General features: G+C 34.8%; 4 protein-coding genes across 6 annotated transcripts in view; 1 reads left to right on the plus strand and 3 right to left on the minus strand.

Annotated features, from left to right (window-relative positions):
• The first annotated feature begins 7,091 nt into the window (after nucleotides 1-7,091).
• LOC126696717 (pentatricopeptide repeat-containing protein At2g42920, chloroplastic) lies at nucleotides 7,092-9,145 on the plus strand. The gene has a single exon (XM_050393408.1). The coding sequence runs from the start codon at nucleotides 7,283-7,285 to the stop codon at nucleotides 8,900-8,902; it is 1,620 nt and encodes a 539-aa protein (XP_050249365.1). The 5' UTR covers nucleotides 7,092-7,282; the 3' UTR covers nucleotides 8,903-9,145.
• A 151-nt stretch (nucleotides 9,146-9,296) lies between these two features.
• On the minus strand, nucleotides 9,297-11,327 carry LOC126696718 (AT-hook motif nuclear-localized protein 16). Its single transcript, XM_050393409.1, has one exon. The coding sequence runs from the start codon at nucleotides 10,212-10,214 to the stop codon at nucleotides 9,411-9,413; it is 804 nt and encodes a 267-aa protein (XP_050249366.1). The 5' UTR covers nucleotides 10,215-11,327; the 3' UTR covers nucleotides 9,297-9,410.
• A 92-nt stretch (nucleotides 11,328-11,419) lies between these two features.
• LOC126696715 (disease resistance protein Roq1-like) overlaps nucleotides 11,420-23,158 on the minus strand; it is a 52,477-nt gene continuing 40,738 nt past the window's right edge. For 2 of the 3 annotated variants that reach the window (XM_050393407.1, XM_050393406.1), the window contains 4 exons: nucleotides 12,707-13,796; nucleotides 12,531-12,581; nucleotides 12,229-12,453; nucleotides 11,420-12,134 (listed from right to left, as the gene is read on the minus strand). In XM_050393407.1, coding sequence (XP_050249364.1) covers nucleotides 11,553-12,134; nucleotides 12,229-12,453; nucleotides 12,531-12,581; nucleotides 12,707-13,651 — 1,803 coding nt within the window. In that variant the 5' untranslated portion in view covers nucleotides 13,652-13,796 and the 3' untranslated portion in view covers nucleotides 11,420-11,552. Of the gene's footprint in view, nucleotides 12,135-12,228; nucleotides 12,454-12,530; nucleotides 12,582-12,706; nucleotides 13,797-15,001; nucleotides 15,149-23,158 lie in introns of those variants that run through there. The other variant, XM_050393405.1, reaches the window with a different exon arrangement.
• On the minus strand, nucleotides 14,998-15,501 carry LOC126696386 (TMV resistance protein N-like). Its single transcript, XM_050393139.1, has one exon. It carries the CDS (start codon nucleotides 15,499-15,501, stop codon nucleotides 14,998-15,000), a length of 504 nt encoding a protein of 167 aa, XP_050249096.1.

Below are 23,158 nucleotides of genomic sequence, written 5' to 3' on the forward strand. Positions count from 1 at the left end.
ATTGTAATGATGGTGATGATGTGTGCATTTTTTGCCTTTTTTCTTTATGCTTCTCCTTTTTACTGTTTTATAGGTCTAAATTTCTGCTAAATCAACCACAGATCTTGAACTATTAGTCTTTACTGTTCGGAGAAGTGCTCTAATTTTTAAAGACTTGGCATGTTTATCTTCCCACTCATAGTTAAGGGTGGTGATTAGTGAGGTCCTGAAGTCAAATCTTAGTAGGTTTGCTGGTTATTTTATAAGAAAAAGAATGGTTTTGAGAATGAAAAATGCTAAAGTAATCACCAATTTTATTATAGAAGGTCATTGCAAATTAATTTGACAATAAATATGTGAATTACCTTATATATTACACTCATGAGTTTGTAAAACTTGGGTAGAAAATTATTAATATTTTTAGGGTAAACTATGTATTTGGTCTCCATCATCACCATATTTTAATTTGGTCTATATCCTTTACACCATATTTTAATTTGGTCCATAACCTTTCAATTATGTTAATTTAGTTCCTAACTTTTCAGTGCTGTGTCAATTTAGTTTCTACTGTTATTTTTGGACGGAAATTGCTGACATTGTAAATGGCCAAAATAAATAATTAGTTGCCGTTGATGTGGCAATAAACTAATTTTTTATTTTGTCCATTTGCCACACCAGGAATTTCCATCAAAGAGATACTGGTAGAGACTAAATTAATACAACACTGAAATATTAGAGACCAAATTGACACAATTAAAATGTTGAGAACCAAATTAAAATACCGTGTAAATGATAGGGATCAAATATGTAATTTACCATATTCCTAACATTTTAAGAAATTCATTACTAAAGTAAAAACTAATTAACTAATATACCACATTCATTAAAAAACCATATCAATTAAAAAAAAAAAGAAAAAAAAAAAAAAAAGAAAGAAGGAGGGGTTGTTGGTTGCAGAACTTATCTGACTGGAGTGTGCCCAGGATACTAAAGGTGACATTCAAGTTTCCTTTCTTTTTTCACTCTCTCTCTCCCCCCTGGGCTTTATGTGCTTTTCATTGTGGTTGGGTTGATTTTAGAGCAAGACTTTGTTGTTCGGTTGTTACATGACCATGACTCCTCCAACTGCACAAGCACAGTCAGTGTGATTTTTCTTCTTTATTCCTTTTGGAGATTCATCTTGTCATTTTTTTTTTCACTTTAACTGATTCCTTGTTTGCAAAGATTAATGGTGACCCTTAAGTTTCAAGTTCAATCAGATAATGTTCCACAACTTGTCTAACACAAAGTAGTAAACATTCTTTAACCTTCCTTTTAGTATTAGCTTTGGATTTGGGTGACACATGGTGGGCTTCCATTGAAGTTGTGGTCCTGTGGATGTGGTAGTCTGATCAGTGATCAGTGGCTTTAGTACTATGGCTGGGTTCTTGACTACACTAGAAAATTGGTGCTCCCACCCCAACCAACACTTTGCTAAAAAAAAATTGTTTTAAGTAGGTCACTCTGAACCATTATTATCCACTTGAACTATTGAAGTATGACAACTTTTTTTTAGATAGACTTTGAAGTACAGTATGACAACACCCATGATGTTCAAAAAATTTGCACTCAAAAGATTAGTTTCATTGGTGTAGCTACTTTGTTCATAAGCCTCTTAATTGTTTGTACTAATGAAAAAAATTAAGGGTATTACATAACATTTAATTCACAGAGTTTAACTTAAATTTTAAGCTAAACTTTAAATGTTTGGTTTTTGGGTATCAATTTTGACCCTATAATTTTAAATTGTTACCTTGTATACCCCAAATGAATTTCTTTTAACAAAAGATAATGTACATCATGTAAGTTGTAATGTTGCATTACTAAAAACCATTTTATGAGAATATGTGTGATGCCTCATATTGAAATTGAAGTAGTTGATTGAATTAGTTGAGTAGGGGTGTGTGCTGAGTCTCATGTTCGACATATATTGGATTGATTTGAGTTTTATAAATAACTACAAGAAATCTTATATTTTTTTTGATAATTTGATAGTTGGGGTGGGGAATTTGAACTCTAAACGTCTCCATTGAAAACACCAAGAAATGTCAGTTAAGTTATAAGGCTCTTGGTAACGACAAGAAATTTTAATCTTGATGATTTGATTAGTACAATTTTAGAACTATGGAATAGATATTTTAATGATTGAAGCTTAGGGATTAATTTAAAACCAAATCAAAACTTCTAGCTATTTATGTAATTATCCCAAAACATTAATAAATACTATGAGTGATTAATAAGTCTTGATTGCCGTTATGATCACGAAAAATATGCAGTAGATGACTAGATGCTTACTTTAGGCACCATAGTTTTTTTTTTAAAAAAAAAGAAAAAAGCAAAATAAATTGGAGAAATTGGTCCTCCAAGTGGACCCTTCAAAACTCTATCCTGTGCCTCGCACTTTTGACCAATTGGATTCGAAAATAAACCTATGTTATAGCATCTATTAAAATAAATTAAAAAAATAAACCTATGATTATAGTATTTTTATTTTTCTAGACTCCTTTATAGGCATAAAGGCGCTTCTTGATTGTTGCTCCCATTAGATTATTTAATTTGAAGGTCTGATAGAGACTCAATAATAAAATTATTAGAGGTTGGAAGATTAATCTGTTAAATTAATTTACCCCATAGACCATACCAACTACAAACATTCCCTTTTTATATTTAGTGTCCGTTTGACAAATATTATTTTTGTCAATTAATTTTACTATTCAATTTATTTTTGTTACTTTTCATGAGTCTACTGCATTTTTTGGTAATATTTCAACTAACTTTAATCTATAGTACTTTCAATAAAAAGTTTTCAGTTTCAACAAAATAAGCGGATCTCAAATGGACCCTTACAAATCTTGAATTTGCGTTCCTAACCTTTTGAAATCTCCTAATTCTTAGCATACATGACATTCAGTACAGGCCTAACTAGGAAAACTTTTCCTGCATATGAATTTAATTAATTAAACTTTGTTGAAATCAAGAAGCTTGTTTATGATTATGATAAAAGTAATGCTAAGAACACATCAAAATGTTACAAAAATTTCACAACATTCTTAAACTAGCATGCCAACTCCAACTAATTTTTTTTAAAGACTAATTTGGAAATGTTGTGAAATTGTTATGAATTTTTGTTCTGTTCATCCTTATTATTATAGCTAGCACATGATTTTTTTATTTTCTTAAATAAAACTATCTTACAAAACATGGAAAGAATTCTATATTTTTTTTACAAGAGTAGTGTTTATTGCATACTGTATGTATATTAGTTTTTCTACAAAGAAGAACTAGATATCAGATATATATGCTTTTAAAAAGGAGATTATACTCGAATCTACATATCTTCATTTTGGATTTACATTTTCTTAGAAACATTTTGAAAGTCAAGAGTCAATTAATCAAATGAAAGTTGAGAGTGAGAGCTTGGAAGTACTTTTGTTTTTATGTTTTTGCAATTTTATAATGAACATGTTGGAGTACTTGAAGTCTTCAACCACACAAAATGGGACTGGCACTGGAGAAGGCCTGAGTGAGCCCGCCGCCCCTCACATGATTATGGCCCCCACCATCATGTGAGACACGTCTCCAGCCATTGAAAATTTGAAATAGGCCCAGTTACCTCTTTAACTCTTTAAGAAAAAAATAATATAAAGTTTTTTTCTTTTTGGGTAAACAATTGAAAGTTACCAATCAATATCAATTGCATAATACCTATTAGAATGGGGCAATTGATATTGTTTTTAATCTAAGCAAAATAGTTTATTACTTATCAACACCTTCGGCTGATGCTAGGATTGGCTTGTCTAGGAACATGGGGACTTGCATACTTGTCATCTTCAGTGTGCTACAAAACAAGTGAATACGGCCAAAAACCTTATAATTTAGTAATATTGCTTACTCTTTTTAAAGAAGTATCGAGATTTCAATATTCCTTTTTTCATTATTGTAATTATTGAATTATAAAATAAGTGAATATGTCATTGTAGTTTTTCTTTTGAATGGGTTTAAGAATTAAGAGTTCACTTACTAGCTTCCTTCTTTCTTCCTTGTTTTCTTTACAGCAAAAAGATTAAAAGTAAATATCTCATTTAATTTTTCCGTAGTTATTACTACAAAAAAACGACTAGCACGCCATTGTAGCTAGACTTAGCAAACAAGTTGGGTTGATAAAGTACAGGTTCGGGGCACAAATTTATTGGACTAAAATGGTTTGCTATTCCTATGACCTTTACTTGTACAAGTTTTGAGTTTATACTCTCTTTTTTTGGTCCAAGTCAAACATCGGAAAATATATTTCAAGGAACCATAAAGAGTGTACATAAGAACACAAAAAGTTTTTCCTGAAAATGTTTTAACTGAAAACATGTTTTTAGACTAAATAAGAGCGATTTTCTGGTCAAGTAAAAGTTTTTTACTTGCTCCAAATGTTTGGAGATATAAAAAGCCTTTTTTTTTTTTTTTTTTTTTGGGGTGGGGGGGGGGGGTGTGTGAATTATGTTGAAACAAACGCATCACTTTTTCCATCTTTAATCCCCATATTCATTGATGTAAATTTTTGTGAGTTGATTTCTAGTGAATTATCTACACGGTTAAGTATTAACGAGTGAGGCTTAGGTTCAATGCATGTAGTGTACTGGACTCGTTAAGATGGTGACATGTGTTCAAAAGTGAACATGTGTTATAATTTCAACAGGTCTAATGCAACTGGACACTGGACTCAAACCTCACCTAGTGTTAACTAAATCTTCCTTAGTTGAGAGGATCCTTATCTTGTTATAGTGTGGTTATAAACTGATGTGTTATTAATTAAAAAGAAACAATTTAAAATTTAGTTATGAAGTGGTTAAAACCCACCAATTACATTTAGGCTGGGTTTGGATAGCACTGAAAAGTGCTAGCGTCTGCGGTTGCGCTTTTTGTGTGGGTCCCATGTATTGTTCACAGGACCCGCAAGTACGGATTTTAACAAATTTTTCTTTAAAACTAGGTCTCACAACACTATTTACACATTTAAAAATAATTTTGCTACAGTGTTTTCAGTTTTCAGTAATAAGCGGTATCCAAATAGACTCTTAGTGTGCATTTGGGAAGTAATGAAAATTATAAATTATTTCACCATTCAGTTTATTTTTGTTACTATTCATGGATCTCACTGGACTTTTTGGTATTTCTCATGGGCTCTACTATACTATTTCAACTAATTTTTACCTTTATCTGCAGTACTTTCATCAGTAAGTCTTTAATTTCAGTAAAATAAGTGATATCCAAACAGACCTTTATTACTGGAAAAGGTGGATGTGATAAACTTGTATTACGTTTAACATTTTCCCAAAAGAAATATTGGATTCCCACAATTCACGTGTGAATTATTAGTTAACCTGTCTCAAGCTTGACGGCATCAAATAGAGAAAATCGAGATGAAGAAGAGCGTAAAGCTGGCTACCAACATGGGCCCAAAGATGTCTATTCTTAGGAATTAGAGGGTCAATTCCTAAGTTTGGGTCAAAAAGCTCCTCATGAGCATGTCCCTTCCTAATTTTTCGGTCTTAAATGATCTAACTTGATTTCTACTTGACACTACATTGATCACCTGCATGAGAGAGGTTGGATTTTATGCTGTTTAGGATGGTTTGCTGTTGATACTTGATTGGATTATTCATTTGCCTCCTTACTTCTTAGGCACATGTGCAAATGCTTTGCACCCAAATGCTTTTAAGTATGAACAGGAAAGATATTTTCCTGTCCATACTCTCTTCAGAATATCAAACTCCAAATGGAACATGGCCAGAAGATTTAAGATTCTCTATAGTTTTTACTTTTTAGGTGACTCTCCACTATGAAATTTTAAAAGCTCTATTTATTTGTGAATTGAATGAATTGAATTTTACCATGTCATTAATCTATATATCTATATATATAATAAGTGATGCTGAGAGAAACTCAAATTAGAATTCCAAATTAGAGTTCTAATTTTGCGCCATGTGTCCTTAATTATTTATTCTTAAAGAATTTTATTTCTTAATTTTAAAATTAAATGTGAGATCACATCATAAATATTTATCCAAGTGAGTTATTAAATACCAAAATCAAAGAGTAGAATAAATGAATCGTAAAAGAAAAAAAAAAGTGCTTCACAATAATAAAATAAAAAACATGGAAAATTTACATTTTATACTTAATAATATCTTTACAAAATTTTGTAAAGAGTTAATAAAATATAAAAATGATTATCAATAGTATTTAGATTATATATTTTAGGAATTATATTATGCATCTTATTGTATAATTTTAAGTGTATCCATGCATATACATGGAATTACAAGCTATTTTATATATCTATATCTTTATATATAATAATAAGTGAAGTTGAGAGAAACTCAAAGTAGAATTTCAAATTGGAGTTCTAATTTTGCGCCATTTATCCTAAATTATTTATTCTTAAAAAGTTTTATTTCTTAATTTTAGAATCAAATATGAGACCACATCATAAATATTCATTCAAGTGAGTTATTAAATACAAAAACCAAAGAGTCTAGAATAAATGAATCGTAAAAAAAAAAAAAAAAAAAAAGTGCTTCACAATATATATATATATATTTTTAAATGGACAATTTACATTTTATACCTAATAATATCCTTACAAAATTTTTTAAAAAGTTAACAAAATATAAAAATGACTATCAATAGTATTTAAATTATATATATAAGAATCATATTATGCATCTTATTGTATATCGTTAAGTATATTCATGCATATGCATGAGGTTACAAGTTAGTAATTAAATAAATATTGGTTATTACTATTTTAAAATATATTTAAATTACCGATAACATGGCAAAATCCAAACAACTTATTTCAAACTGAATAGGTAGAATTTTATGAACTCTATAGTAGAGTTACTCTTAAGAAATATTTGTGACACAACAGTCATTAAAGGGTCCATGAATAATTCTAGAGCATAGATACTGAACAAAAGGAAGCCCAGTGGGGTTTATGAACTCCAGACATTGCAATTGACCAATCTTGTTGTGTAGTACATTTCTAGTCCATGAGAATAATTGAGCTGTGACCACAAGCACTCCCAGCCCAATATTATCACATCAAAATTCCCTGCCCAAGCCTAACATGGTAATTGTAATCCATTATAATCTGGGTGAAACCCCATGTTCCCTCCTTTTCAGTATTTCAACTCTCATCCATTGCTCACAGCCACAGGTGATAAGAGGATTGGATAATATCTTCAGCAACTGAAAACAAGAACCACAACAAATGATACCATCTTGTTGCTGCTCACTCACCCCATTATCATCATCAACCTCCATATCCAAATTCATCTCAGACCAACCTTACCTCACCATGCTAGAAAAACAATGCACCAACATGAAAGACCTTCAGAAGATTCATGCCAACCTCATCAAAACTGGCTTAGCCAAGGACACTATTGCTGCTAGCCGCATCTTGGCCTTTTGTGCCTCTCCAGCTGGTGACATGAACTATGCTTACTTGCACTTTACTCATATCCAAAATCCAAACCTTTTTGCATGGAACACCATCATTAGAGGCTTCTCTCAAAGCTCAACTCCACATAATGCAATATCTCTTTTCATTGACATGTTAATATCTTCACCTATTGAACCTCAAAGATTGACTTATCCTTCAGTTTTCAAAGCTTATACTCAACTTGGACTAGCCCATGATGGAGCTCAGCTTCATGGGAGGATTATAAAAGAGGGTCTTGAGAGTGATCCATTTATACGAAACACTATCTTATATATGTACATGAATTGCGGTTTTTTGAGTGAGGCACGTCAAATGTTTGATAAAGAAAAGGAATTTGATGTTGTTGCATGGAATTCAATGATTATTGGTCTTGCTAAATATGGAGAAATTCATGAGTCTAGGAGATTATTTGAAAGAATGCAATTCAGAAATGCGGTTTCATGGAATTCCATGATTAGTGGATATGTTAGGAATGGGAAATTGATGGAGGCATTGGAGCTTTTTGGCAAGATGCAGGAGAAGAGAATTGAGCCAAGCGAGTTTACAATGGTCAGTTTGTTAAATGCATGTGCTCGCTTAGGAGCACTTAGACAAGGAGAGTGGATTCATGACTTTATTAGGAAGAATGATTTTGAGTTGAATGTCATTGTTAGCACAGCAATAATTGACATGTATTGTAAGTGTGGCACCATTGAAAAGGCTCTTCAAACGTTTGAGGCTGCCCCAAAGAAAGGATTATCATGCTGGAACTCTATGATCTTTGGCCTAGCCATGAATGGTTGTGAGGAAGAAGCAATTCATTTATTCTCTAAGCTTCAGTCTATGAATTTGAAACCAGATTCTGTTAGTTTTATTGGTGTTCTCACGGCTTGTAATCACTCGGGCATGGTGGATGAAGCAAGGTATTATTTCTCATTAATGACAAACACATACAAGATTAAGCCATCAATAAAGCACTATAGTTGCATGGTTGATGTACTAGGACTAGCCGGGCTCCTTGAAGAGGCAGAGGAGCTGATAAGAAGTATGCCAGTAAACCCAGATGCTATTATATGGGGATCTTTGCTCTCAGCTTGTAGAAAGCATGGAAACATTGAGATGGCCAAGGAGGCAGCAAAGCATGTGATCGAGTTGGATCCAAGTGATAGCTGTGGTTATGTGCTTATGTCTAATGTTTATGCTGCCTCCAGTCATTTTGAAGAAGCAATAGAGGAAAGGCTTTCCATGAAGGAGAAGCATATAGAGAAAGAACCAGGATGTAGTTTGATTGAAGTGGATGGAGAAGTGCATGAGTTTGTTGCTGGCGGCAGGCTGCACTATAGAGCACCAGAGATCTACGCTTTGTTGAATGAGCTGGGACTGGTGTTACATGAGATGGAATATGTCTGAAACAAATAACATGTCCAATCCAGTTTTTCAAGCAATTTTGTGACAGAAGAAAAACCACAATTAAATTGGACTCCTTTTGGTGCATAATCATAATGAGAAGTACTATTAACAATTTTTTTTTTGTCATCATGATTCAATTCCCAATATCTGAGTTACCAATTTGAACTTCAACATTCCATTTTATTTTTGTGAAAGTTGGAAATTTATATAATTTAGAAGTCAGAAGAAAATAGGTGGTCATTTATGGATTTATGAATGGGGATCAGTATATGTTTATAGCATACCCTGATTTGAAATCTTTACTCTAACAGTAACTACATGATTTTTCTAAATAATTAGCGCTATATTGATATGGAAAAACAGGCAAAGCCATATAGAATATCTATTAGTGATGCTACAAAGTTACAATGAACTTCAACAATAACATAGAAGGGACACAACGGTTTAAGAGAACTTTTGTATATGGCTACGACAAACTAATGAATTGCTGCAGTTGCTGCGAAAAAGGCTAGGTTTTTGACATGTTTCGTCCTGGAACCCAAGAGTATATCTCAGGGGGCATAGACATAGTACCATTGGTAAGCAAGTTCTTTGGCATCCCATATAAATCTGAAATATCAAGGTGATGATTCCGACCATTTTGGTAATGTTGATTCTGCATGGCAGCAGCAATTTCATCATCATCTAATGGCAGGCGATCAAAAGTTGCATTCATGAATGATGCAGCCATGATTACAACAGGACCAGATGCAATAAGAGCACCAGCCACACCCCCACCCACTACCTGCCCTTGAGCCCCAGCTAAGTAGATAGTCAAGCCAGTGATGCCTGGTGGAGCAGGTGGAGGCAAGATTGATCCAAGCAATGAAAGAATCTCAAACCGCCCGTGAAGGGTCACAATTGCCCCAGAGGATGTTGGCTGTCTCAGCGTGACATTTGTTACACATCCACTCCCACTAAGTATGCAAATGCCGCGCTGCTTCCTCCTTGCAAAATTAGCTAAACTTTCACTCACATCACAGCCAGAGCTCACTTCCATAGCATGTGCACGAAGTGCATTTGCACTGTCTCGGGTAACAATAATTGGTGGCTTTGGCTTGTTCTTGGAACCAGCTGGCCTTCCACGAGGTCGCCTAATGGTCTCCCCATCAGCTATCGAAGAAACTGGTGATACTGCCTTTGGCACTTTGGGAGACATGAGCACATCAATGGCAGGCCTGTTGTTATTATTGCCTTTTTCAGGTTCTTGGTTTCTATCCATGGCATTTTTTGATCCAACGGAAGGGACTGTTAGATCTGCACCTCCAGCCATTCTTCATACACTGCTTAAAGCACACTCCCTTTGCTGACAAATGAGTGGAAATTCACCAAAACTGTGATCAAGATGTGAGTTTAAGTAGTCCATTTTGCCAATAATTTTATCCTACCAACCCAAAAGAATGACAGTGGATTAGGAGATGGTTAAGTAGATACAGTTATGCAATACCAACCCTGTAATTAACTGAGGTTTTGAGCTACTTGCAGTGCCTAATTCCCAACTGACTGTTCCTTCATGTCAATTGTCTTCCCCAACAGATGCTCAAATCACATATAAATATTCCACTTTGGCAAAATCATGACTTCTTTTATTATTCAAGTAATCATGTTAGGTAACAGGCACAAATAACAAATCAGTACTACAACAAAAATGGGGAGACAGATAAATGCCTTCCGCAATATCTGATTCAGCGTCCAAGTGAACTATGAACTCTTTTCTTTCTATCTTTTTTGATGAGTGAAATATGAATTCTATTCAACTGTTCAACCAGAAAATTTCCAATAAGAAGAATCAAATTAGTCAGCTACCAAACTCAAAAACATGCCTCTAGTCTAAATGGAATTAGCCAAAGCCTTTGAGTAACTCTTAGCTTGAGGGGGCCTGTAACCAAGAGTCACTCTTTGAGTAACTCTTGTCCGGATTAGCCCAAGACTTCATATTTGGATAAGCCAATTTGAAATAGTTTAAAACATTTGGGTTATACAACCAAAAGATTTCTTAATTGAGCGGTGATAATTACACAATGTGTACGAGACATACAATGCCATGTCAGTTGAAATCATGTTTTAAAAACACAATTTCAATTAAAATTGTGAAATTGGGTTTTGACCATTTGATTTCACAATTATAACTTAAATTCTGTTTTCAAAACATGATTTCAAGGAAGCGTGTACAAAGTGCATGCAACAATGAGCATGTAATAATAATTAACCTTCTTAACATTAAGATATTTTTATTTTTTTCCATTAGACAATGTTTTTATTAGGGGGTAATTAATGTAAATAATCAAGATTTTTAGTACACCGGTTTGCCAATTTCACCACTTCAACGAACTCAAATCCTTTGAGCTGTAAGCCTGCAACATTACTCATTTATTAATTCCAGAATCCCATTTATATGAATTCTAACATTATTTCAATGTAAGAATGCAATAAATGTGAAAAATCAGGATGTAGTGCGAGGCAGGAGAAAGCAGCATGTGAAGGAATATAAAATAAGTAAATTTAAAGGAATAAAAGTGAAAACTATGATAGAGTTCAAATTTACACTTTTTTTTTTTAATGAAAAGTGAAAGAATTCTAAAAAATTTCTCTTGCAAGATCCGTTTGATGGTCAGGACAACTTTGATTTGACGCGTCGACATGAACCTTTAAAAAATTCTTCTACCCATAACCATATCGATCTTTTTCGAGCGGGAAAACTCTCATGATCATCAAATGTAGCTAATCTTGAGCATCCCAATACAATGAAGTCTCTTAGTAACTCTAATCGAAGAATGGCGCAGGGAAGATGCACAAGATTTTTGCAATGGCTTATATTCAATAAGGAAAGACTAGTCAAATGTTCAATTGATGAAGGTAGGTCTACAATTGCAGTCCCATTTACATGAAGCTCCCGTAACCGTTCCATATTTTTTGTAAATTCTGGAATCTTCTTGACTTTAGAGCAACCAGAAAGGGTAAAAATTTCAAGAGATTCCATTTCAAGCTTGCTGGGAAGACTTACAAGACTTGTGCAATCTTTCAAATTCAAAAAAATAAGGCGTTTAAGTACACCAACGGATGGGTGAACCTCAATTAAATTTGTGCAGCCTTCAAAATCTATTCTCTCAAGCTCTCGTGCCTCCGAGAAGTCTGGAGTCCTAACAAGATTTCGAGAGTGACTGAGTTTGATGAATCTTAAACTGTCCAATTGCTGTTCAAAAAAAGAATAAGGTTTGGAATGATTACTCATTAGAATTTATTTTAGTAAAATAAATAATATAGAGAAGTTGACGAAACAACGTTACCTTTACTCCCTTCCAAAGTAGTTCAATGTTGCTATGACACATTCTAAGTTCAACAAGCATCTTGGGTTCAAAATTTGGTGGCAAAGATTTTAAAGAATACCCACTCCATTCAACAAATCTTAACCCATTAGGAAAATGAGTGAGTTCATGCTGAAGTTGCACATTATGAATTTTGAGCAATACAAGACAATGCATCTTTGAAAAGGCTTCTGGATGCCAATGTACCTCTTTTTGTGCACATTATGAATTTTGAGCAATACAAGACAATGCATCTTTGAAAAGGCTTCTGGATGCCAATGTACCTCTTTTTGTGCAGGCAAGTCGAGGACTATGCTTTGAATAGCTTCTGTTCCCTAATAATAAAAAAACAAGGGATTGGTGAATTGCATAATAAGAGTGCAAGATACTTTAATGTTTATTTTCATGAATAATAGAAGGGATCTATATTTAAGTCGAAGATATCTACATAGCCTCTTACCATATTGTCTGTAAGCACAAGATCAATGTCCTCCGGCAACCATAATCTACTTCTCTCCCAAGGAAATTTAGGGGACTCTCTAAAAATGATTTCCCGGCCCATTTGTTGTACCAGTGGATGCATCCACAAGTGCTTGTCTGAAGAAACACTTAAGAGAGATTTATCAATAAGAATACTTATTGCAATTTTCGGGTAAAGTTCAAGATAATCTAATATTTCTACTACACGATCTTGGTCCTCCCCATTAAAGAAACATGCAATATGTAGAAATGTTTCTTTTTCTACTTCTTGTAGACTATCAAAACTTATTTGAAATACTTGTAAAATTTCTGTTGGAAAATTATTTTCCAGCCTCTCTAAACAGCTTTTCCATGCAGGGATGCTTCTGCCGTCTAGAAAAGAACCCAAAAACTTAATTGCTAAAGGAAGGCCATGAGCACAACTAACGACATGATTGGACATCTCCATATAACCTTCAGGAGGATGTTCACTGCCGAAACATGTCAAGCTCAAAAGACGAACAGCCTCTTCACTACTCAATTCCCTTGGCCTATGTATTTCGTCAACTTCTAGTGTCTTAAGCAAATGTTCATCTCTTGTTGTAATGACAATTCTACTGCCTGGACGAAACCAATCACGCTTGCAAGCCAACTTATATAATTGGTCCAAACAATCTACATCATCAAGAATGAGAAGTACCTTTTTATTACATAGCCTATGCCTGATCAATCGGACTCCATTGTCAACATCAGATATCCTTATGTTTCTTTCCATAAAGATGTCAGAAAGAAGTTGTTCTTGCAAATAAGCTAAACCCTCTTTTTCAGCTGTTTCTCTAACATTATGGAGAAAGCTACTAGCTTCAAATTGATTAGAAAAGCTATCATAAACCACTTGTGCAATGGTTGTCTTACCGATACCACCTGTCCCATATATTCCAATCATGCGAACATCAGTCAAACCTATTTTTAAGCATGAATATACTTCCCATACACGAGAATCTATTCCGACCAAGCCCTCATTTAGTTTTATGGAACTCAGTGTTTTGAATATCTTCTCGACAATTGGTTCAATATATTCTGATTCCTACCTGCAAAAAGAGTGAACAGCCAGAGTTTATTTTTGGGCCCAAAGTATAAACCAAAAAAATTTTGGAATTCAAGGATGAAAAATATACTAAAATTCAATACTAAATTAATATAGGGAAATAAAACTAACATATATTTAGTGTTAACAAAATATTAACTAAAAAAAAGATTAAAAAATCGCAATCTTTCAATACATTTTAAATATATTAAGTGCTAACATTACTAATCAAAATGACATGTATGATCCAAATGACAAGTCCTCTTCACAGCTTTCACTCACAATTGATGTGTAGTTCTTCCTGTTGAAATAGTATGCGTGCCGTTTGTATTAAACTACATGTTGTGCAATATTTATGCTTTGGTCAGCAGGTGTTAGTTAGACAATTGCAGAATTAAAATGTGTTAAGACTGTGTTTTCATTATATAAGAACAGGGGAAGTGTATTAACAGAGCAAGTGTATATTTCCCCTTTGGTAGAAGGTGAAGATCAAATTCTCTTCACTACTTCTTGGGCTACACGGGTAGAACTTGTCTCAACAAGGAAAACTCACATTCTTGGCCACGATATTAGCTATTAAGTTGAAAATGAAGGAGATTTCAAGAAGATTATTTGCAAAAAAAAAAAAAATTTGAAATCAAGTTTGTTGTTGCATCAAGGTATTTTATTTGAATTTTTTCTAATTGAATTTTCAAATTCTAGCAAGTATGATGTTATGCATCACATGATCTTGATTCTAATTATGCTTCGTATTTCATGGATGAGATGCATGTAGATAACTCAACAATAATGTATAGGACAGAGCTGTACATTGGTATATGTGGGTTGAGTTTTAGAAGCTATGCGCTATAAACTTCCCCCTAAATCAAAATCCTTGGTGCCCTTGAACCCAAAAAATAAACAAACCAATTAGCACAATTACAAAACCAATCCAAAAGCAAAATGGTTTGTAGTGCTTGTTGGTAGTGACGAGTGGCCAAGTGAGTCGGCAACAATGTGGGTTAGAATAATTGATATAGTGTTGCTTATGGTGTTTTAAGACCCCACCCCATCACAAGTTTTCAAAACAAAATCGAATGAAGATATACTGAATCTAAGCCTTACGTTACAAGTCAATATTCAAAAGGAAGTATATTTGGCCAACATGCTGGTATGTCAAATTAAAAAAAAAAAAAAAGCTGTGAATTGAATAAGAAGAAAAAGGCTTACCCCTTGGGTATAACCCAACCACTGATATTGGCGACTTCTGTTAAAGCATCCCTCCATCTTTTCACCTTCTCCAAATTCTCCTTAAGGACTTCTTCATGCTTTGCGAATGCTTCACCAAAACTCCCTTTCTGCTTCCGTACCTCAGTTGGTTCAACATCATAGAAAACTGGAAATATTGTATGCCCCTTCATTTTCTGGCGGCATTCGACAATCTTTGCAAGTTCATCCAAGCACCAACTGGAGGTTGCATAGTTTTTTGAAAAAATGACGACTGAAAACCTTGACTCTTCAATTGCTTTCAAGAGTTCTGATGGAATGGGTTTTCCTCTCTCAAGTACTTTATCATCTCTGAACGTGGAGATTTTTTTCTCAACCAAAGCCTCATATAGAAGACGCAAAAAACTGTGGCGGGTGTCCTCGCCTCTGAAATTAAGGAAGACCTCGAAAACCCATTTACCGGTACGCAACGAAAAGGTGCTTCCGTCGTTTATAAGAGCCATTGGGTATGCTTATGCTAGCAAGGTTCGCAAAGGAGTGATTTTTTTTCTTGAAATGGAACTACGCTGTGTCAAGAATTGGAGAAATGAAAGAGAGGGGTGTGCGTGTGAAAAGTGGAAATTAAATTACAGATTTGAGACATGGAGATGCGGAGACTGAGCGAAGACTCAGCTAGTTTTAGGAAGAACATCAATGGGTTTTTTTCGCGTAGAGAGAGTGGGAAAGTAAAGGCAATACGCTTGCTTGGGAAAGGACCCAAGTAGAAACTTTCGGGGAAAAGGGATGAGGTCCTTTTGTCGCTTCGGACCCACTCCCCGCGGAAGACCATTACCTTTAACCTCCCCTACCTAATCAAAATTTGAAAAATAGGGCATATATTAATCATTTATTTTAAAATTTTATTTAAGAAAAATTAAAAAGGATTTAATAAAAAACATTAATTTTATAATTATATTATATCATAAAAAAAATTTTAAAATTGTTTTACTAATACATATCCTAAAGTTATAAATTAGTAAAACCCATAAAAAAAATAGTTTATACATAATTTAAGGAAAGATAGATCTTTGATTTCATTAATTAATATAGTTTTAAAATTGTACAATGAGCACATCCCAACGATACAATTTGCTATATGAGGTGCTAAATCTTTCATCTAAACTGATTCACACTTTCATAGGAATATAAATATGATTTTTGCTTCTTTGTAGTAGTCTTAGCATTCATATTGGAGGTATTAATATAGCCAAAAAAGAAGAAGCTATTTTTAGCACTACAAACACCAAAATGCATGCTACATTAGAGCTACTAAGTTCTAAAAATTTAACAACTTGCTATAATTAATTGCTACTCTTTTTTTTTTTTTTTTAAATTTCTCTCTCTCTCTCTCTCTCACTCTCAGAACTCTCTTCCCTCTCTCTCTTCATAGATCATGGGTTTGCAGTTGGGTTAGATTTGATTTTTCAATTTTGGTTGGGTTTGGTTGATCTAATGGGCTTTAATTGATTTTGTTGGTTTTAGTTGTAGCGACAGTGGATAGGCTATAGATGTTTGTGGCGGTGATGGTGGGTTGCTAGGTTTTATGGCTATTTGTTGTGGTTTTCCTTTTAAAAAAAAAAAGTTGCGGTGGGCTATGGGTGTTTATGGTGGCTAGTTGTAGTTTTGAGTGGTTGTGGTAGCTAGTTGTGGCTAGTTGCTATGGAGCTTTGTAGGTGGATGTTCTATATTATTTTAATGGGTGTTTATATTCTTTTAATGGACGATGTGCTAAAGTAATAAATGAGATGTAGGGCGTACAGTTAAATGGGGTGATAAAATAGGTTTTTGAGGTGTTAGAAACTAATTTTTTTAGTTTTTGAGGTGTTAGAAACTAATTTTTTTAGCACCACCAATGTGAATGCTCGCATTCAAATTCAAGGTGCTAAAAAATTTAGCATTTAGCACCTCAAAAAGCTAAACCCAATCCAAAATCAACCCAACCACAAACCCAAAAATCCATTGTGACCCATATACATCATTGGTCACTTAAAGCTCAAGCTGTCACTGTTTATAGCCCAAGTAGTGGCAATTCGAAACCCAAGGATCCAACGAGAGAGAGAGAGAGAGGTGTTAAAATCTAATTTTTTTAGCACCACCAATGTGAATGCTCGTATTCAAATTTGAGGTGCTAAAAAATTTAGCATTTAGCACCTCAAAAAGCTAAACCCAATCCAAAATCAACCCAACCACAAACCCAAAAATCCATTGTGAGAGAGAGAGAGAAGAAAATGTGAGAGACAATGAGAGTGTAAGAGAAAGAAGAGAGAAGAGAGAAATTATTTACAAAATGAGTAGCAACTTGGTATAGTAACCTACTACTAATCGCAGATCACTCTAGCAAGTTTTTTAAAAATTTAGTTTTGGCAACAATGTAGGTCTCGATAAAAAACACATAGAGCTTAGGATAATTTATGGGCTTAGTAATAAATTTGATATGGGTTTGAAAAAAAATTCATATCTTCTTAAGCTTTTAATTAATTGGGAGTTGATACCACATGTCTAAACTAAATGGGCTTGATAAAATGCCTAATATAGGCATGTTAATATACTTGTATCGGATCTTGAGCTCAAAAGCTTGTTATTGTACTTGAGTTTAAGCTTGATATTGAGCTCAAGTTCAACTTGCCTAATGAATCATGCCAAGCCAAGCTTAAACTTTTGGACTATCTAAGAAGCTCAAGTTCAAACCGAGCTTGAACATTTTACATTTCTTGTCAAGCCAAGCTTGAATATTCAATACTTGATGAAACTCGGCTCGTTTACAACCCTAAAATAAGCCAACTTATTTGCTTAAAACCAGTTTTTATCTTACTCTTAAGCAAATAAGCACTACCAAATCCTAAGATTCAAGGAATTTTTTAAGATTATCAACGACCTTTAAATCTCTTGATTGGTAGCAAACAAGTTCCATTAGGCCATTTTTGTTTCGATGAGAATTTTTAAAATATATATTTTTCTCATTTCTAGGTGTTTGGGATTCCTAAAAGTGTTTTTCAACGAAAAAAATTGCTTTCTAGTTGAGCGTAAAATAAAGGAGCTTCACCCAAAAATCATCAACTAAACCTCCACCCCCCATTGTTAGCGACCCAACCACCAACCCCATTAATGTTCTCAGCCTCTAGTTGCAACTATCGTAAGTCGTTGCCACTATAAGTCGCCGATTACGATTATTTTGATCTAGAATTCTCTTTATTATTATTATTATTATTATTATTATTATTATTATTATTGTGGGGGTCAGTTACTCAGGAAGTATTGTTAAAAGCGGTATTAACTCGGCCTATAGCCCTATCTGAGGACGTCGGCCCATCTGAGGAGGCCTAAATGAGGCTATGAGTAGAATAAAGTTGAGAGAGGAGTAGAGGCAATGTGAGATGGGTCCAATAAGTGTCCGAGGACAACAATATCCTCGGCAACATGTATCCGAGATGAATCTAAGTACCTTATCATCACGAACTTACTTCGGGACTACGTCACAGCTGAGAGTGGGACATTGGATCAGGGATAAGGATAAAAAGGCAGACAAATATCTTCAGAGGCTGCGACCTCCGCATTAATTGTCTCTCAACCAACTCTCTGGCTGCATTAATGTGGAAGTAATGCCTGAACAGTGATCAAGCAGCCTTACAGCTACTAGTTGATGGTTCCAGGACGTGTTGGATGGGATAGGAAGGAATCCCCCTAATCTAGCATACACGTGTGTGGTAAGGATGACACAAAGATTGCAGTATATAACCTGGAAGAATGCACTGAAAGAGGGATTGGAACCCTGATACAATAGACTTCTTGAAGAAAACGATAGAACAAAAAATAACCTAGTTGGTCCCGAGGACAAATTAGATAATCTTGTTTGTGTCATATCATCCTGAATCGTTAAGTTTAATCGTTTTTCTTCTGGGATAAATCTAGTTCTTCAACCCACGCTCTACAAATTTATTGTTTGGGGTCGTTAACGTTTGAGCCCAATCCGGTTTTGGGATCAATACAATTTCAGTCCCTACAATTATTATTATTATTATATATGTATGTGCTTAGAAGATGAGAAAATTGAGAAAGTAGTAGAAAATATTGTTTCCATAGCATTTTTAGAAATGCAATAAAACACTTGAAAATATTTTATTTTTGAAAAATTATTTTCACCTAAAAAATATTTTGCAGTTGAAAAATATTTTCTGTTGAGCCAAACATAACCTAAAAGTACATGTGGTTTTTTTAACCACCATGTAATGGGTTGGAAGAAGTTTCCTCCAAACCTATTTTGAGGTAAACCTTTTATGTTAGGAAAGAACAAGGGTCATTTTCTAGTGGGTAAAATCTCCAAACAAGTAGAACCCATCACTCCAAACCCAACATAAAATCCAAAACCCACATCTAAATAAAAGAAATAGAAAAGCCCAATAAATCTATACTTGGAAGTGTTGAACAAATCCAATCAGTCAACACTCCATACAAAATTATAGAAATGTCACTGAACTTTACCAAATCTACATTTTAACTCCTAAACCTTTTGAAAAACTATATTTTGACTAATTTGCAAAGTATATTCCTGAAGTTTGAGATTACTTGGATTTTACATCCTAAAGTTTCAAAAATTTGATTTTACACCATGAATTTGGTTCCGTTAGCAATTAACCCGTAGTTAGTTTTTGTTGTTAAGTGACACATCATCGTGTTGATGTGGTTTTTTTTTTTTTTTTTTTTTCAAATCAGCCTCAAACGAGACTATTTTAGTAAAAAAAGAAAAGAGCTAGCAAAGTTAAACTGTGTTATTTTGCCAAAAATGAAAACACAAAACTCAAGCTTAATGATATGACACCATTTCAGCTGCATCTTTCTTCCTCTCCAACTGTGTCTCTCTCTTCCCCTCTGTCTCTCTACCTCTCAACAACCCATAACCACTAACCACCGCTCAATCCCATATCAACCCAACCAACAAAACTTAGCCAAACAACATCCAAAATTGAAACTACCACCACAACTAGTCACACCACCTACCACAACAGCAATAATCACCACCAACACACTACCACCATGCCACACTCAACAACAACCACCAAAACACATTAATATTAAATCAACAACCACCGCAACCACCACCCAGCAATAGCAAACTACACCCAAAAACCGCTGCCAACCACCTAAGAACCACTGCCACACACCTAAAATTGCACCCACCAGCCACAATAATCCTAAACACCCAAACCCATCAACCACTAACAACCACCACGTTTGAAGCAAGCCATGAACTAGTGACAAACATTATGACCAAACCCACCTACAAATCACGAACCAAACTACAAACCACAAACCAAAAACCAAACCTAGATTGGAACCATTAACCACTACCACCCTAACCCAAATTGGAACCAAAACCCAACAAAAATTAACCCATGAAACCATGAGTTTAAAAGCCAAATGCGAAAGAGAGAGAGAAAGAGAGTTGCAAAGAAGAAAAAGAGAACTCACTGTAGTTGGGCCACTGCCTTAGACCTGATTTGGTCAGGCTGATGGGTTCACTATGAGCCGATGGTTTTCAGGTGGATGGGTTCATAAGAGCCAATGGTTTTCAAGTGGATGGGCTTTGCAAATTTAGGTGGATGTACTCTACCTGCAATTCTCTTTGTTCTCAATGAAATGGTGTCGTTTAGGGCTGATTTGCGAGGAAAAAAAAAATGTCAACACAATGATGTGTTACTTAACAGTAGAAACTAACAGCAGGGAGAATTGCTAACAGAACCAAATTTTAGGGTGTAAAATCAAAATTTTGAAATTTTGAGATGTAAAATCCAAACAACTTCAAACTTTAGAGGTGTACTTTGCAATTTATTCTATTTTAACCCCAAACTTAGATTTAAAACTTATAACTAGATAAATCCTTGGATAGTTGGCATAGGAGGTACCCTAGGGCATCCTTCACCCTTTCCATTTCTTGCTCCAAAAACTTCTAAATGTGTTGCTTGTTGACATTCTTTGCCATCTTTAGATTTTGAATCCATTGCCCCTTGCTATAGGCTAGATTCATCTTGAACCATATAAAAAATTCTTCGATCTGTTTTCTAGTGGGTAAAATCTCATGGTTATCATCAGAGTTAGCTAATTTTGAGCATTAAAAAAAAAAAAAAATGTTAGGGACTCCAAAACGGCGTAAGGAAGACTTGCCGGATTTTTGCAGTGGCTTATATTAATAAAGTAAGATCAGCCAATTATGTTCAATTAACGAAGGCAGCTCTTCAATTTATGTCCCATTTAAATGAGGCTCCCGTAAGTGATACACTGATACACGTAGTGTGGGTTTGGATCCAAGTCTACGTTTTAAGTCTGCGTTTTCCCTTTTTTTTTCTTTTTCTTTTTTTTTTCTTCAGCCGCAGTTGTTGACCAAGTCAGAAGTGAACAGTGCATCCGTGCACTGTTCATGGTCCCACAAACTTCACTTTTTAGCAACTTTTTCATTAAAAATGGGTTCCACGGTACTATTCACATATTAAAAAATTATTTTGCTACAGTGTTTTCAGTTTTCGGTTTTCAATTTCAATAAAAATAAGTTCTATTCAAACGGACCTATAGTATGTAAATTTTGGTATCTTCTTGACTTGGGATGTAAAATCCAAACAATCTCATATTTCAGGGTGGTACTTTGTAATTTACCTTATTTTGACCTCAAATCACAAGTGGGTATACCCTCAATTTACCCTACTTTGTAATTACAACTTACGTAAGTTGTAATTTCCCATAAATAAATTTAAAGGAATAAAAGTGTATTAAGACTTAAGAGAGCTAGTACGATATGTAGTTTTGTAAATAGAAGATACAAACGGCACGTAGCTTAAAAGTATTTATAATGGAGTTAGTTAGTTATAAATTAGTCCATGTGGAAGCTAACTTGGAGTTTGTTATGCCATGTCACTATCAGCTGTTCTGTTATAGCAGTAGTTAGTTTTGATGAAGCGTGAATTCGTCAGTCGAAATGGGCAGATGGAACTCCCCGTCAGCACCAATGTATCCTTAAAGGGGATCACTGGTGTGGTGCCTGCCACAACGCCTCCGATGCCAAAGTTAGAACAGGAAAGCAATTCGTGAAATAGAAAATGAATGAACAAGATAGTAATGAGTGTTTTCTTAGAGTGTCAATCTCCATACCTTTTGTTTACAATGTGGAGGCTTTATATAGGTGGCTTTGGGTGCTAGTCGTTGTGGTGGTTAATACCCTTCCTAGTAACGCCTCCTGCCCAATAATGGGGCTTTTAATAGATTCCCAACGATCTGCCTGGATGATTTTGTAACCGCTCAGGTCATTGATCGACTACATTGAATGACTCCCCTTACCTTCGTCAGGGATGACTAGTTTCTTCGTCAATAGGGATGACTTCGTCATGAGAGTTATCTTCGTCATGAGTGGTAACCTCGACACTCCCATCAGTTGCCCCCCAGGTTCTGTGGTCGTCTATGACGTGTCAGGAGGACCATAGAAAATGAAAAGTTTTCCTAAACTGTCTGTGACTCTTGGGGTTTTGTTCCGAATTTAATGCGTAGTGGCAGCGCCACATGCAATGTGGCCACGTGGCGCGCGCTAATCCGTGGAGTTAATGGCATGACCCTTGGGTTTCCCACTGGTTTTCCAATCGTTTTTAAGCCTTGTTTTGAAACTTCTCTTCTAGTTTCTTTTGCCTTTCAGAAAACAAAACAAAAACTACCAAACACTGTTTTGAGCGATTTTCTCAAAGCTTCCTTCTGCTAATCTTCTCCAAACCAGTGTGCTGCGTCTCGGTGCTTCGCCATTTGTGGAGGTACGTTTTCCCTTACATGTTTTTGTCTCTTCTTTCTATCTCACTGTAGTATAGCTTCTGATTTTCTTTTTCTTTTTCTTCCTTTGCTTTTGTTGGTTTTTGATTTTAGCTTGTGTTGTCCTCCTTTGTCTCTTTTCTTTTCTGTATTTCCATGGTCAATAGTTCTGAAGTTAGGATAGCTTGCCCCTCAATTTCCTTTCTTTTTGTGTGCCTAGGGGAGTCTTTGGGCGTCTTCCCACAATTAGAAAATTTCGTTTTTGAGGGTAACTGCCTGGGTATTGTTTTGGGCGATTTGCTGCCTTTACTTCACCAATCGCTCAGTTGGTTCGAGGGTTTA

Source organism: Quercus robur, chromosome 8 (genome assembly GCF_932294415.1).
Source record: "Quercus robur chromosome 8, dhQueRobu3.1, whole genome shotgun sequence".
Lineage (NCBI taxonomy): Eukaryota > Viridiplantae > Streptophyta > Magnoliopsida > Fagales > Fagaceae > Quercus > Quercus robur.

What these genes read in the sequence shown, in the direction of transcription:
- LOC126696718 (XM_050393409.1), bottom strand. Translation starts at nt 10,214, where the DNA reads ATGGCTGGAGGTGCAGATCTAACAGTCCCTTCCGTTGGATCAAAAAAT.
- LOC126696386 (XM_050393139.1), bottom strand. Translation starts at nt 15,501, where the DNA reads ATGGCTCTTATAAACGACGGAAGCACCTTTTCGTTGCGTACCGGTAAA.
- LOC126696717 (XM_050393408.1), top strand. Translation starts at nt 7,283, where the DNA reads ATGATACCATCTTGTTGCTGCTCACTCACCCCATTATCATCATCAACC.